General features: G+C 39.2%; 1 protein-coding gene across 1 annotated transcript; it reads left to right on the forward strand.

The window, feature by feature from the left end:
* The first annotated feature begins 3011 nt into the window (after window positions 1–3011).
* On the forward strand, window positions 3012–16391 carry LOC117376488 (procollagen galactosyltransferase 1-like). Its single transcript, XM_033972987.2, has 12 exons — window positions 3012–3325; window positions 6425–6535; window positions 8032–8149; window positions 10349–10483; window positions 11199–11403; window positions 11483–11602; window positions 12060–12136; window positions 12206–12312; window positions 12621–12753; window positions 12880–13007; window positions 13776–13982; window positions 14540–16391. The coding sequence occupies exons 1-12, from the start codon at window positions 3108–3110 to the stop codon at window positions 14808–14810; spliced, it is 1830 nt and encodes a 609-aa protein (XP_033828878.1). The 5' UTR covers window positions 3012–3107; the 3' UTR covers window positions 14811–16391.
* The last annotated feature ends 143 nt before the right edge of the window (window positions 16392–16534 follow it).

The raw sequence follows: 16534 nt of genomic DNA on the forward strand, positions 1-16534 counted from the left end.
TAGGATTTCTCTTAAACTACTTTTACAACAGCAGCTGGCACATTGGTCTTGGGTTACTGTCAGTTAACACAATGCATCTGTCAGCTGCAGCAAACCTAAATAATGGCTTTGTGTGGTCTAAAGAAAATATGCACTCACTCCTTCTACTGAGGCCACAGTGAATAAAGCTGATGGGATTTGCAGTAAAGTATTTTTTAAGTGAGGTTTAGTAAAGACAACACAGATCAAACGTAACAGGCCCTCCCTACAGTATTTCTCTTATTTGCATAGGAATGTTATTATGTCTTTCGGCTGGCCTGGGACGCCTTGGGGTCCCACTGGAGGGGCTGGAGGAAGTGTCTGTGGTGAGGGAAGTCTGGGAGGCCCTGCTTAGACTGCTGCCCCTGCAAACTGGCCCCAGATAAGCAGAAGAAAATGAATGGATGGATGTTATCATTATGAAATATGCAAATGACCCTAAATAGCAATAAAATATATGATATGTCACTTTTTCCAGATAATTAACAGATATATTTTTTTAATATTTTGAATTTTTAATAGATTATTTGCTAAATTCTTTGGGTTAGAGTCCTAATTGGTACTGACACTGTAGCATCTAAAGTGGATACTTGAACTTGGATGTCAAACGTATCAAATGTTGTCTTCATCAGAACTGAACACGGTGATAATAAATAAATGGATCTTATTTTGTGTTGAAAATTACACTATCATAAAAAGGAGTGATTTTAATCATTATTATGGTATCCAAACCAGTACTGAATCAAGCTTTTTCCTCAATATCAAAATTAGTAATTAAATCTTCTCTCATCTATCTCCCTCGCCCTGGACTACTGGAATTCTCTGATCCTCTTTATTCAGTCAATGCAACAGTTAATTTTTTGTGTCAGTGAAGTATTTCCTGACATGTGCCAAGACTATACAAGAGGAGACACGCCTGGATCAAAGCAAGGTGTAAAAATACTTCATATCACTGTAGATTATGACTCTAAGCCTCTCGTAGACATTAACTGCAAACAGGGCAAAAATCACACTCAAATCATTTTGCTTTGGGTTGAAATCTGCTCAGCTCCATGTCTTCAGATTGTATTTGTTGTTTGTATGTATGACACAGCTAGTCCAGTGCTTCCTGCTGATTTCCTTTGTGTGGAGCTCATTTAGATCCATTCCTGTCTCACACAAACTCCTCACTGTCCACTGCTCACCACCTTGTGCCATAGCCTCCATTATTTCTGCCTTGTTATTTTCTGCTGTTACACTCCATAGATTTTGCCCATTTGGACCTTTGACTGTCACACGCGCTGCTGGAAGCCTTCAGCCCTATCACTTCTATCTGCTCAAATTATCAACCCATCATGCACTCTCACTGTGTTTTCGAGTCGTGATATTTTTGATGAACAAGAAGGACACATGTGAACCAGAATTAGATATATTTTACACACTGTGGGATCTCATCTCCTACCACACGGCTTTGTCTGTCTCTGGCAAAATAAATCAAAAGCCTTTTAATGAAAAATGGGTTTAATTGTTTATTTCAAGGCTGTATTAAAGGTCTCATCATGGTGGAAAAATTACACGAAAGCCATATCAAGATTCTTTTAGAGCCAAAGTCATAACTTCAGTTTGATCACTGCACAACACTGCGATTGGTTAATTAACTCTTGCTGTCACTTACTCAGAGAGGGTGAAGCAGACAGAATGTGTTGCATTTTAACAGAAAAGCAGAGAACTATAACTTCGATTTCTCCAGATCACAGGGTCAAATCACTATTCAGTTTTGTATTGTCATTGTGGGCCCCCCATGGTTTTCACTGTGAACAATATAAATGCATTACCCCCTGCTGAAGTTGCTACATGGATGATATTACCATCCCCTCCATCTGCTGTATTTTTGTGTAGTGACATTTGTGAACAAGTCAGCTCTTTTGAACTGTCTGTTAACGTGGATCTTAGTCTTAAAAAGAGCCAAATCTTTTTTTTAATCAAATTTTTATGCATTTTTGTCCCGATTAATGTTGAACCAACCATCATTTTTATTCTTATTATTCATTTTCATTATTTCATTATGTTTAAAGCTATTAATGTAGTACAACGCTTTATTTATATTTGTGATCATTTCAAAGGGTAAACACTCTCCAACTCTCTGTTTGAAGCATTTTAAACAGATCTGAGACATGGTTATTTCTCTGTGATTAGTTTGTCAATATTTTATCAAGGTCTCACATTGGCTTCTATCATATAAATAAATAGTAAGAGAGCCAGTCTGTTCAATGGCTCTTTGAAACGAACTGCTCCAAAAGATTCAGATCCCATCACTGGTATAACACCCAGGGCACATGAATGAATGTAAAATAGTGAGACACATGCTCCCAGTGTGGTGCAGAAGAATACACCATCTCTAATGAGTCATGAAGGAGGTAATAACTATCTTCACTAAATTACCGGCCTATTACCTCCACACTGCGTTTATTATTCACTCTCATTTTATTGTCACCCAGGAAATCATTAGGACACATTACTGTTTCTCATGAGCTTTTTTTTTTTTTTTTTTTTTTGCATCATAAAAATAAAGAGTTGCCAAGAATTACAAACTTAGACACAAAATCCTCCTTGACTCCTTAGTGAGTTAGTGACTCAGTGAACTAACGTCTGCAGTGCATCGAGTTATTTTGCTAAAAGTGGGTAATTTCCACCAGAAGTGCTGCCAGAGCAGACAGTAGACGGATGCCTGCACACGCCCTTTCTGGCCTCTGCATCTGCTTCTCATGGATTACAGCAGGAGGACTCTTAAAGGGGAAGGCGCACAGTAGAGTGGGGACCTATAATAATGTGACTGGCTCGTTTATGAAACTCTGCACATGGACGCAGACCTTTAATACTTGAAATATGCTTTATGTAAACGTGTTACCCTGTACTTCTGCACCAATGAAAGAGGCAGCGAAAGAGAGACAAGCTCCGTGAAACTATGTCCACGTCCCGCCCTTTAATTCAGCCAACTCCTCCGCCATGTAACCACTGTCGGCATAAACAACAGCGGTGCCTTTGCATGAGCGCGTCCATCCTGCGCGCCTTGTCTGTCCTGCGCGTCCTCTACTAGTTTCCCCCCTGCCATGCCCCGGGTGACCTCTCTGCTGCCTGCCCTGCTGTGTGTCCTCCTGTCCGGCCTGAGCAGGGGGTATTTCCCCGAGGAGCGGTGGAGCCCTGAGTCTCCGCTCCTCGCTCCTCGGGTTGTCATCGCGTTGGTCTGCCGCAACTCGGCGCACTCTCTGCCGCTATTCCTGGGCACCATCGAGCGGCTGAACTACCCCAAGGATCGTATCGCTCTCTGGTGGGTCCCTTTTGTTTGTATTTTCAAATCTAAAAGCTGTTAGAGACTCTTACTGTAACTAACTACAGAGGAAGTGACTCAATATAGTGAGGAGAAGCGGACACGTCAGGCTCGTCCTCAGATGAGTTTTGCGCGTGCGCTTTGTAGCTTTGGCCACGTGGGGGCGCTGTGTAATAATGATCGTAAACAACAGAGAAAAACAAACGCCTCCCTCTTTTGTTTGAACTGTCTGACTGTCATCCATGCTTTTATTGAATTTAGCAGATAAAAACATCAGTGGTTATGTATCCTAACACGGGTTTGACTAGATTCTGGCAAAGCTCATTGAATGGCTTCTTTGACTCACACATCTGTCCCTGTGCCACCCCCTCCTCCTGCTTTCCCCCTTCCCCCTCCCTCTTTCCCCTCTCTCCACATCTTCCTATTTTTATTGGCTGCACTGGAACAAACGACCATGCTTTTATAACATATTTCCTAGTCAACAGTGGACTCCTTCAGATGTAGAAATAGGGTTGCGGAGGCTGGCAGCGCAGGCGTAACAGAGTGCAGTTGTGAATCTCTCTATTAAACACCTCTGCGGGACTGTCTACTTCCCCCCGGGCTGGGGTTCTCACAGTCACCCAGCCCCCAGCTTTTCCATTTGATTCCTGTCCCTGATCACTTCTTCGTCTGTTTGAGAGTCTGCGTTTGGGCCAAAGAATGTGGGTTTCAAATTAAACCCAATCTTGTCATCAGTTTCTGCCATCTTGAATAATGATTAAAACACCTGGAGCCATTAAAAAAACAAGTTATTTAAGCAGTGATTTGTCTACCTAAAATCTTCAACATATTGGATTAAGCTTGCGTTTATCTCATCCATATTCAATGAAAATAATTTTTACTCGTCTATATTCAATCTGCCAACTGCAAGTATGTGAGTCTAACTGTGCCCATATGGCAGCTGTGGCTGATTTTACTGCATAGCTGCTTTCATCTTCAGCACACTGTATCTATTTCCTTTCGGTGGGAGATACAAAGGGTTTTTGAAATGCATCGAGGAACAATATAGACTTGGCGACTCTGGCCACCTGTCGATACCTGCAGTTAGCAGCGTGACAGGTGAAGATGGAGGACTTGGCAGGCTCAGGCTCACAGGCACATTCACAAGTGTGTGAATGTGCCCCCCCCCCCCCCCCCCACACACACACACCGACACACACACACACACGCACACACACACACACACACACACCTGCCTAATGGTGTGTGCGCTGTGTAAAGACATGCAGCACTGCTTTCTATCAAACCATAAATCTCACTTTTGGTACACATTTCCCCTGCTTTCACAGTGGCTCTAGGGATAGTACTCTCACGGGTTGGCAAACAATGTCAAATATTTACTCTTTTTGGGGAAATATTTTTACTTTTTGATGCAGCCATTCAGAGCTTGCAGTAGACTCTTTTGAAGGAGCAAGATTGATGTAGGAGCCAGTCACACATAGGCACTAACATAGCACAGCTGTGCAGAACTACAAACACACACATGATAAAACTACACAGCAGCACGTCCTCTGTCACTCGGAGCACTCGGCCCTGGACGGGAGTGAATCTTCTTTCTTTTTGACACATTCTTTGGCTCGTGTCCAGCTCCCTGCCGGCCCCACACTGACACTCTGATTTGTTATGATAACACAGACACAGGCAGATGCCACACCTCCACATGTCAGCCCCTCTGGCAGCATCTGCTCTGGAGTAACAAGACCCTCCTCATATGACACTAGATCAGGCTGTACTCCACTCTACACTTAGGCCCTGTTTGTTATGAAGCATAATTGTCCCAATACACTAACGAAGTAACTGGCGAGGGGCATTGTTCCTGATCGGTTTCTTCTTATTATTATGTTTCGAGGTTCAATAAATACTTGTGTGTATGTGTGTGTGTGTTTGTGTGTGTGTTTGTGTATTCAGCACATTATTTCAAAATATGTCAAATTATGTTCATTACTTGGCTAAAATACATAGAGAAGCTGCAGAAAGCAGAAGTGTTTTGGCCTTTGTCAGTAGTTTTCTATGGTTCACTGGAAACAAGCAGCTGGGGTCATTCTGTTGAGACCTTTTCTGTTATGTACATTTGGATTATTCGTGTACAGTCCAGAGATATGTACTAGGGATCAGATTATTTCATCACTCCATAGCTATGTGACATTTATAGCTCACCATTTGTTTATCCTTGGTTTATATTTGACAGTAAGACAAACATTTTTATTTACGTAAATATTAGATAAATATTCAGAGAGTCAAAAATAATAAATTAGGGGTATAACAAAATGTAATAGTATATTTTACCAACTGCTGTTCACCAAACTTACAGCATACTATAATGTTGGCTATTTGCTAGTGCAGCCTCTGCAGGTCAGTGAAGAAATCTGGCGGTTCTGAGTTTTCACATGAGGCATGGTCCACTGAGAATGAAAAAAACTTGTATAGTTCTCTATATTATAAGCAGATTAAGACACTGGTTCTGTTGTGTTTATAGTACATTTGTTAAAAGAGGTATTTTATTTCTATGGGATATTAATTGCTAACACATAACATATGTAGAGCACCATGTTACCTTTTATTGTTTTGAAAATACTAAATTTGCCAAAAACAGTGTGTTAACATGTTTTATAAGTTTCATGTTTGTTTTTGACACTCTGAGTCAAACGTCACTCCCCCTTCAGAGCGCTAGCACGGCACAATCAGCGTTCATCCTGCTAATGAAACTACTGCACATCACATCAGCTTTGTAAAGCTGTAGCGTATTGTTTTGTATTATGTTTTTGTATATTTGTGGAGAATTGTCATGTGGGAGCATGGGTGACGTAGGGTTTGTGTGGCAGGTTCAAATCTTACAGTTAACCATAAGGAGGGTTTGAATAGGGCCCAGGAGAGATCGATAAATTACTCAAACATGCATGGATGACATATAAAACGTCTTTGGGCATGTTTTTGATGAGGGAATTGCCTAATACCCCATCTTTAAAAAACAATTAGTGCATAGACTATACACTGGTAGTGCGTAGTATCTCTAATAGAGGTGAACGCAGACTGTGGCTCATGTGATGTTTCTGCTGACAGGGTGGCGACAGATCACAACATAGACAACACTACAGCGCTCCTGAGAGACTGGCTCATAAAGGTGCAGAGTGACTACCATTATGTGGAGTGGAGGCCTAACGAGGGGCCCAGGTTTGTACTGTAATGTTTGTACTGCAAGAACATGGTGTGCAAATAACTACGGTTTCCCAATCTGTGGTTCAGGGATTACTGCTGGTCGCCATTAAAAATAGAGAACTAGAATAATCACGTAACCGAATAATGAAATCTGATTTTTGGTGTAAGATTATTAAGGCTGCATGTTTAATTACTAATAATGACTAATTGACTATAAAAATAATCATATTCGTAATCGTTATGTGGATTATACAGATCTAAAACACATGCCAAGATGTTTTACTACCAAGACAGTGGCGTTACTAAATCAAAATGTCAAACAGAAATTATTTCAGATTTTTATCAGTAATATACTTCATTCATAAGTATTCTCTAGTTAGAAGTTTTCAGTCATATTTCAACCTACATTTGGTTAGAAACGTCTTCTGGAAATCTTCATTTGACTAGACGACTAATTGAAAAAAAATTATGACTGACTATTCCACTAAAATAATTGTTTGCAGTATTTTACATAAAAGAAATATGATCATTAAAAACATATGTCAGTTCATCAGATTTTAGAGTTCGTGTTGAGTAGCTGTTGTATTTTGGAGACCAAGAACAATGAATTTCAAAATAACTTTCAACTTTTAAAAATGTTCTTATTTTTGCCTTTGCTCCATTAGTTTGCCCTTTTTTGCATAATCTCCCTTGTCAAGAGCTGCACAGGTGTGAACAGTTAGAAAGAAATCAGATTACTCACATCAGATGCAACTGTTTACATGACATTTCAATAATCAGTATTCCAAATGATATAATCAGACAATAATCAGATTTTGGTGGTTATGGAAACATAACCAATGTCAACCAAGTAGCTGAAGCGCGTTGGCGTGATCACTGCCAATCAGAGAGCTTCTGCCGTCCTTCTTTCACCTCTACAAGAATCCAAGCCCACTGGTCTGATGAGCACCTGGTTTTGTAAGTTTTGATCCAGTGCAACACTCCAGTACCACCCTGGGTTGTTTTTTTTTATAACCAATGTCTTATTCTGACCAGTTTTGCAGTCCCAGCCCAGATTTAGAATGCAGAAATGGTCCTGGTTTGGATCTTGCATAGACTTTGGGTTAGACCTGGTGTTTGACCTGGTTATGTCTTGGTTTAGATCTCATTTAGACCAGGGACATCAAAAATATCAAATTTTAGTGTTACAATTATAGAAAAAACATCAGAATATAACTATTATTCACGATTACACATAACAAAACAACAAGTTAAATCCTTAATATTTTTTTTCATTCTAATAAATCACCACTCCTCCAGAATGTGTATGTGGTCACATTTATTATATTTGGTTTATAGTTATATTTTAACCTGAATAATGACGATTTTAGATGAACCTAGTAGTCTTGACATCCCTCATTTAAACTTTAGACTTTTTGTCTTTCATGTTTGATGACTCTTAGCAGATGTATCTAACTGGTGTGAGAAGTGTGTGATCCATGGTGAGTTGTCTCTATGTGTTTGTATTGTAGCTCTTTTGAAGATGAGTCGGGGCCAAAGCACTGGAATAATCTACGTTATGAGCATGTTATGAAGCTCCGACAGGCCGCTCTGGACACGGCCCGTGAGATCTGGGCCGATTACCTCCTGGTATGTCCTCTACAAAAACACATGTGGGATGTTTTCACTGTTGTGTCTGTGTGGTACAGTATAAGTAAAATAAAACAAAAATGTATTAGATTCTATACAGGCTTAGGCACGTTTTTTTAGGTTTTGAAAACTTAAATGTATACATAAAATTAGGCCTAATGTATATGACAAAAGATTAATCACAATTTGGTTCCCCGCATGAATCAATTTTCTTTTTATTTTCTTATTAATACAAATAAAAAAAGCTTTCAAACAAAAAAGTAAAATTTATTCTTTGAAAATGTGAACTCTTCAGGCCACAGGAGACCTCTCAGTAAAAAAAAAGAAAGAAATATGCAAGTAACTGGACAACCCTACATAAAATTAATGTATCCACACACAGATAAATATTGAGAATTGTGACAGGAAGAATTGTGACTTGGGACCAATTACATAACCAAATCCAGCAATATCTACTCTATAATGGATATTTTGACTTATTCCTTCAGCAAAGCAATCATTTTTATACAGTAAAACCTTTCAGATATGTCCCTCTATGACTACGCTCACACTTGTCCTGGTTTGGCGTAGATTTCATTCAGGTTTAGTCCTCGTGTAGTCTGGAGGACAAACCCAGCAGGACAGCTGACTGAATTATAGACACACATACAAGTGCATCATATCATGACCTAGTAAAGCACAGTCACTGTAATGCAGCGGGCTCAAGAGCTATAGACTTTAATTTCGCTGTGGAGTTGAGCGATACATGGAACCCAGTTGTTGCCATGGTTACCTGCATTTTAATGTACCAATTCAGCTGTTGATTCAACGTTTGTGGTGTGACTCAAACCACCCCCATGTTTCCAATCAGCTTAATATCAACTATAATACATGCAATTGGTTGGGTGTCATTCAGTGCGGTGTATTTGGAGAGAAATATAGATCTAAGCTGCGCATCAACTAATTAATACAAACACTTGTTCCAATGCCGTCTGCACAAATATTTAAAAGGGATAATCGTACAGCAGCAGACAAACCTTCACAGAGTAGGAAGGTAGAATCTCGCAATGATAAACAAAGGCAACTTGAGTGACTTTGAAAACTGCCGAGGCTGCTCTTTATAAAATGATGATCTGGACTGTGTTTTCATTCACACCCAGAAATAAGCAGCAGATGCCTTTTATGGTGAAACGAGCTGCTTTCTGATGAGTTGAGAGACTGATTCGAGATAATTGCAATCTCATTTAAAAATGTTATACCAGCCAAACCTACACTGCAAATTAGGCATTAGAGTGAAGCAGATGTATTGTTCTTGGCAGGTATGGCTTATTCAAAATTTAAAAGTATGGTTTCACTTTCGCTGAGGGACCACTTATTAATTGCTAGCTCAGTGGTAATTGGTATGCTAGTTTGTGCTTATTGAGAGGTAGTGTTTATATGCTATAAAACTGGGACCATAGTAGTTCAGCTGGTAAAGTTGGTTAGCTCAGAGTTGGTTTGTTCACTAATCCAAAGGTTGGCAGTTCGAATCCGGCTCTCGACATACACGTAATTGGTTGGCGGTGGGATTCTAACTCCCATAGATGAATGCTGTTGTTGTGTCTTTGGGCAAGACACTTCACTCATCTTGCCCCCAGTGTCTGCGTACACTGGTGTATGAATTTGTGCCTGGGTGAGTAGTTCCTTGATGTTAAGCGTTTTAATGGGAAAAAGTGATAAATGGCTAAATGGTTGTCAAATACAGTCATACAGAATAAAATATTAACAAGTATTTTATAAACATGAACCACAGCACCCGGCGCTTTTCTTCAGGCTGACGAGGCATCAAAGATTAGACCGTGAACAGACTGCTATGTGCACTGAAGAGGAAAGGCGCCCACTTTACAAACACAAACAAAAATCTAATTAACTACATAGTTTTCCTATTACTACTAATTATCCATTAATATGTTGTCCCTAAACTGAAATATTACCAAAAGTATAACTGTGGCAGCAAATGACTTTCGAAACTACCCTCAAACAAGTCATAATGCACTGCAAACAAAAGGGCTCTCTCCACTGAGTGATGTATACATTTAAACGCTCAAATAAACCAACGTCAGAGGCACTCATCATTATCGTTATTCATCGTTAGCGTTGGCGCAGGCTCGGAGTGTGTTTTCTTGTGCTTGTTTGGGTAAAATCTTTGTCAGTGATGTATGCCCTTCATTTTGTCTGCAGGTGGTTGACTGTGACAACCTGCTCACCAATCAGGATGTGCTGTGGAAACTGATGAGAGAGAACAAAACCATTGTAGCACCAATGTTGGAGTCCAGAGCGGCCTACTCCAACTTCTGGTGCGGCATGACTACTCAGGTATTGTACAATCTATATGAAAAGACTAGATCAGTTAGTCTAGATACAAAATGTAGGTGTTCATTATCAGTACTTGAATTGACTTTGAAAAAGATAGATGATTGGTATTTTTGTTTTAGTAATTTCATTTGAATTATAATCATAACATGTAAAATTCTAACTCATATCATCCAATACTCATTGAAAGCGTTGCAAAAATTACAATTCAACAGTGAAAAGTACGCATTACATACATTCACTATATTTATATGTCTGTTGTTATGTCTTTTCCATTGAGAAAGTGTCATTATATGCAACAATCTTATTCATAGCAACAGTAAATGGTAGTTAAGGTGGAAAAAATAGACTATCTGAAGTATCTAGGTAACAAAGGATGAAAATGAACCCTTAAGAAGAATAACTGTGGTGGTGTGGGCTGGATTCAGTTGACAATAGAAATGTTACAAAGCAATGAACAAAGAACGGTGTGACCATGTTTGAATGCAAAGGTATTTCAGGGATAAATTTTTGGTCATTATAGTAAGCAAAGCCTGAAGACTCTCATACTCACATGCCAGGCTCTGTAATGCAAGAGCAACTCCCAATACTTAAGTTTGGTGAATGCCTCTCCCCACTCTTCACTTCCTTTTTACCTTGCTTCCTGTCCTGTTCCTGAAAGCCTGTGTATCTTCATATAAATCTCGGGCATTTGTTATACTTGTTCTGTAATTTCTAGGGCTACTACAAAAGAACACCTGCATACATGCCAATCCGAAAGCAGGAACGCAGAGGTTGCTTTGCTGTGCCCATGGTCCACTCCACATATCTGCTGGATCTACGAAAAGAAGCCTCCCGACAGCTGGCTTTCTACCCGCCCCATCCAGAGTACAGCTGGGCCATGGATGACGTTATAGTGTTTGCTTACTCAGCACGAATGGCAGGTGAGGTACACGCTGTGGGAGCTGTTCATGAATTCCTCCTCTTCACACAAATGAGCAATCTTTTCTGTCTCTGAATTAGATGTCCAGATGTACGTGTGTAACAAGGAGACATACGGGTACTTCCCAGTGCCCATGCGCGCCCATGCCACGCTGCAGGACGAGGCAGACAGCTTTCTGCACACACAGCTGGAGATCATGGGTAAGATGAAAACTAATCATTGATTTTGCCCAGTTTGGACATTTTTTAGGTTTAAAATGTTACTTCCTGGTTGAAAATCATGAATAAAACTCTCTAAAATACAACTCTCTACTTCCTGTAATTTTCAACTTTTTTCTTTTTTTCTAACTTTTCTTCACAAATTGCTTCTTGGTCGGTGTAAAATTATAATTTATATTTATAACAGGTATTATCCCACCTAATTAAGTCAAAACTAGAGAATCATCAGCACCTGTCATACACACTTTAAACTGGCATTTTATGTATACTCTAGAATTTCTAGGATAAAAAAAAATACTACTAAAGACATGCACATTTGCATTACAAAGTTTATTATATCTGATATTGTACTTGTTCCCATATCATAGATTTACCCACTTTATGAAACATATACACTACTATCTATCATATGTAACCTTATTCCTTTCCTCTTTCTAAGTGAGGGATCTTCCGTTGGAGCCCTCTAGTTTCCTGTCAGTTCCTCCGAAGCGGCCTAACAAGATGGGGTTTGATGAGGTACAGCCTGCACACTGATGCATTAAGCAGTAATATGAGCATGTGTCTGAGGCTGCTGTGTGCACCCAGGTGTTCATGATAAATCTGGTGAGGAGACCGGACCGCCGCGAGCGAATGCTGAGAAGCCTCTACGAGCAGGAACTCAGCTGTAAGGTTGTGGAGGCTGTGGATGGGAAGTACGTTTCTCCTCCTCTCCATCACTGATAACACTTAATGCTAAAGATCTATAAAAGTGTGTCAAACTGCATACTATAAACAAGGAGCATGTTGTAAAGGAAAAGGCATGGAGCACCATAATGCTTCAGCACATGCAATCCTCATTCATATTGCATTTCAGCAGTGAAATTACTATTTATCACACAAGTCCCCACAAGTACATGTGTGAGCAGTGGATGAATGCATTTGTATGGCTCATTTCTATGTTTGCTCCTGTGATTCCTTATGTCCATATCTAATGTCTTGTTGATCCTTCTGTTCACCTGAGAGCCCTAAACACCACTGATATCGAGGCTATGGGGATTAAGATGCTGCCCGGGTACAAAGACCCTTATCATGGCCGAGCACTCACCAAGGGCGAACTAGGTTGTTTCCTCTCACATTTCAACATCTGGAATGAGGTGAGCTCCATCAGTAACAGTGATATTGTAACAGCTTTCAGTGAATACTATTCTGAATATCTGTTTCAACACAAGTGGGAAATACTCCAAACTTGTGAGAGCTGCTTACTTGAGGTGTTTTCACAGATAGTGGAGCGAGGTTTGCAAACTTCGCTGGTTTTGGAGGACGACCTCCGTTTCGAGGTTTTCTTCAAACGGCGTCTTCAGGCGCTGCTGCAGGAAGTGACAGTGCACAAGTTGGACTGGGATCTCATGTGAGTTGTCGCTTCAGTGGAGCTGTAGTAAACAGAGGATTATTGTCCCCCACAGTGAAAAGCATCCATCTGTCACACATTGAATCTAAGACAACACTGATCAAGCTTTCAGCACTCATGGGAATCATGTATTTGAGCATTTCTCAGGCGACTGTGGTATTTTCACATGTTATTCCTGACACACATGCGCTGTGGCAAAGTAAACTCCAGTAAAACTGCTCATCCTAACCTCAGCTCTGCTGCTGCGAAGCGTCACAAACATTAATTCACAGTGATTGACATGTCTCCATCCAGCCTCCTGACGGTTTTCTACATTGCTGTGCCAAGAAATCAAATGTTATCTTATCATTTACTGAAATAGCTACAATAAAATGTAGAAACTATGGATGTCAGGAAACAAAAAAAAGAAACATTTGCAATATATAAATTATAGTTATGATTAAAGTCACATCAAAACTGAGACTAAACTGGAACTAAACCTGGACTAGACCAGAACTAAACCAGGACCAAACTACATCTGGACTGAACTGGACAAACCAGAGCAAATGTGCTTATAATAAAAGGAGGAGATGGATAAGCTGTTTAATGTAGACTTCAGCTTTAAATTTTTGTGTGTGTGTGTATGTGTGTGTGTGTGTGTATATATATATATATATATATATATATATATATATATATATATATATATAATATTATGTGTGTGTGTGTGTGTGTGTGTATATATATATGACAATTGTAATATTTTTATTTTCTTTGTCATTAAATCAGTTACATCGGGAGAAAGCGGATGCAGATTGACCATCCAGAGAAGGCTGTTCCAAACATATACAACCTGGTGGAAGCCGACTACTCCTATTGGACTCTGGGATACATGCTGTCCCTGCAGGGGGCCCAGAAGCTCCTCCGGGCCGAACCTTTGAGCAAAATGCTTCCTGTTGACGAGTTTCTCCCCGTCATGTACGACAAACACCCAGTGTAAGTGTTGCAATAGCACTAACAATAATGATAATATACACTGTATTAGATTAGGCTGCAAGTTAACTTTGTGTCTTCAAAGTAGAGCTGGGTTATATGACATAACAGTAAAAGCATTTTACCCATATGGCTTGATCATGATGTTTATTCAGTTTAATTTTTTTTTTTTTTTTTAAAGAAACAAAGCTGTAAAAAAATGGCTTTTAACATAAACAAAACAGACTGGTAACTATTGCCATTTATCACAAATCTTCCTCCACAGTTTGAATTCTGCTCCTAACCACAGGCTTTAACTGACAGGGTTGGCTGTAGACCTCATGATCTCGATTAAAATTCTACTGCACAGCCCTACCTGAAAGTGTCTAGAAAAACACTGAACAACTTAAAAAATCAAGCACACTGATGCACACTGAATATAGTGCAAACGCTGAAGAAGTGAATGTTGGTTCCAAAGGTGGATCACAGTCAGGCCATAACAGATTATGATAATGTTGGAGATTATTTGATGCCTGAACCTGATAATGTATAAATGTCGTGCCTGATATTCCCTCCCACAGATCTGAGTACATGGAGCCCTTTGAGCCTCGGGACCTGCACGCTTACTCTGCAGAGCCCCTTCTGGTGTATCCAACTCATTACACAGGTGAGGTGGGCTATATCAGTGACACAGAGACGTCAGTGGTGTGGGACAATGAGACAGTCAAAACAGACTGGGACAGGGCCAAGTCCAGGAAGACTCAGGAGCAGGAGGAGCTCAGCTTTGAGGCACAAAACTCAGATGTGCTGCAATCGGAGCTGGAGAAGTGGAGCAAACGGGAGGAGCTGTGAACTATGCAACGATACAGAAAGGAAACAACAGAAATGTGAAGCTTAGACTGTGTGGAGGGGGCTGGAGAGAAATACTTCTGATGCATAACAATAAATTTGACTATTGTGGAAAAGTGAATGTATTTTAGTTCAATATAAGTAAAGTAACAAATATATGGTGTAAACTGTACTATTTATTTAAAAGAGTGAAATACAGTATTTGTTGTTCAGTATTGATAATAACACACTAGAATGTACTGTTATTATTCAGGGTATTGATACTATTCACATGCCAAGGTCATAAAAATAGAATATTACTGCTAATACTAATATTTCACACTATTGCACTAAATCTGTGCTTTACATTGAACTACTGCTAGGTCTGTCACAATAATATATTTTGAAGTTTCATATATTCCTGCAGTAAATAAATGATAATATTGAAACTAATTTCTGGCACTGACACAACAACCCAAGAGCAGATTTATACCACAAAACCTAAATCTGCAATATTGTAAAAAAAATAAATAAATCATGAGCTGCAATAAATAAACAGCAGAATGAAACACTTTAGTACTTCTCTAATGAGTCTTAGAAGTTATTAATTCAACTTTTTACAGCTCAAATCTTATCATATGGCCAAAAAAATAGCCTAAAAATTATGCAGCAGTGCCAAGAAAATCTACACAAAAAATATTGTTCCATCTTTTGTATACTGAACGAAGTCGATATGGTAATGATCGTGACAGGCCTAACTACTGCATTTTTTAAGAATATTTTTTAAAATTCAGTATGTATTCAGTGTGTTGCAATACAAAACTGCAACACAAATCCAATATTTGAAAGCATTAAAAATTCAACAATATTCATATTTATTGATATTGGCCTTTAGTTTCTCCCACAGTGGCCCCCTCTCTGACAGAAAGGGGTTAGATATCTTTTAACTCTGGACTAGTCAGCTTGAAGTACAGTTTTATTTATTGTCTTGGACACAGAGCTCACTCCACGGGCTGACTGAAGCACTCTTTTATTATTTTCATAATATTTCATCCCAGACTCTTTCCAATTCCTCCTTTTAGGGTTTTTGGCATAAAGATAGTGCACAGTCAGAGTTAGAAGTACTTTGCATTCATTACTCCTATAAAACTCTCAACGATCGCACAATTTCACATTATCTGTGTAATAGCTGCAATTTGGGGTTTAAAATGGAGTTCTAAATATGAACAGAGCCTTTTACAATTCAGTGGCTCAATAAAGGTAGTCTGTAAAGCTGTCAGCATCTTTTGTTGACCACAGGGCATCCTTTGTGTTTTTAATCCAACTGTTGAGTGGATGGAAAGATAACAAATGATCCAAATCACTGCTTATGCTAGTTCAAACAAAGAGAAAATTTAACTGCACGTTTAAATTCAAATAATCTGTTTTTTTAAAAAAGGCTTTAAAGTCAAATTCAATCACTGTAAGTGTTTGAAATCTAGTTTGTCACAGCGTTAGTGATTAACAGGTGTAACAAATTTTAACTTCATGTGTGTTGGCCATTTTTCTATTATTTTCTACTTGTGTGTCTTTTCTACAAGAGAACAAATAAAACTTTTACAGTGGATTGTCTGTGGGTTCATTTTGAAGTTAGGATTCAATGCAGATTTAATGATAATGAGCAGCTTTAAATTGTTAAGATCTTTGTACTGATAGGAATACTTTTCTGTCTTTTAATGCATACTTTTTAATTGGTGATGATTGTAGGA

This window comes from Periophthalmus magnuspinnatus, chromosome 1 (assembly GCF_009829125.3).
Source record: "Periophthalmus magnuspinnatus isolate fPerMag1 chromosome 1, fPerMag1.2.pri, whole genome shotgun sequence".
Taxonomy (NCBI): domain Eukaryota; kingdom Metazoa; phylum Chordata; class Actinopteri; order Gobiiformes; family Gobiidae; genus Periophthalmus; species Periophthalmus magnuspinnatus.

What these genes read in the sequence shown, in the direction of transcription:
- LOC117376488 (XM_033972987.2), top strand. Translation starts at nt 3,108, where the DNA reads ATGCCCCGGGTGACCTCTCTGCTGCCTGCCCTGCTGTGTGTCCTCCTG. An exon ending in AAGGATCGTATCGCTCTCTG is followed by an intron (nt 3,326 to 6,424) that starts GTGGGTCCCTTT and finishes TTCTGCTGACAG; the next exon opens with GGTGGCGACAGATCACAACA. An exon ending in ATGTACGACAAACACCCAGT is followed by an intron (nt 13,983 to 14,539) that starts GTAAGTGTTGCA and finishes TCCCTCCCACAG; the next exon opens with ATCTGAGTACATGGAGCCCT.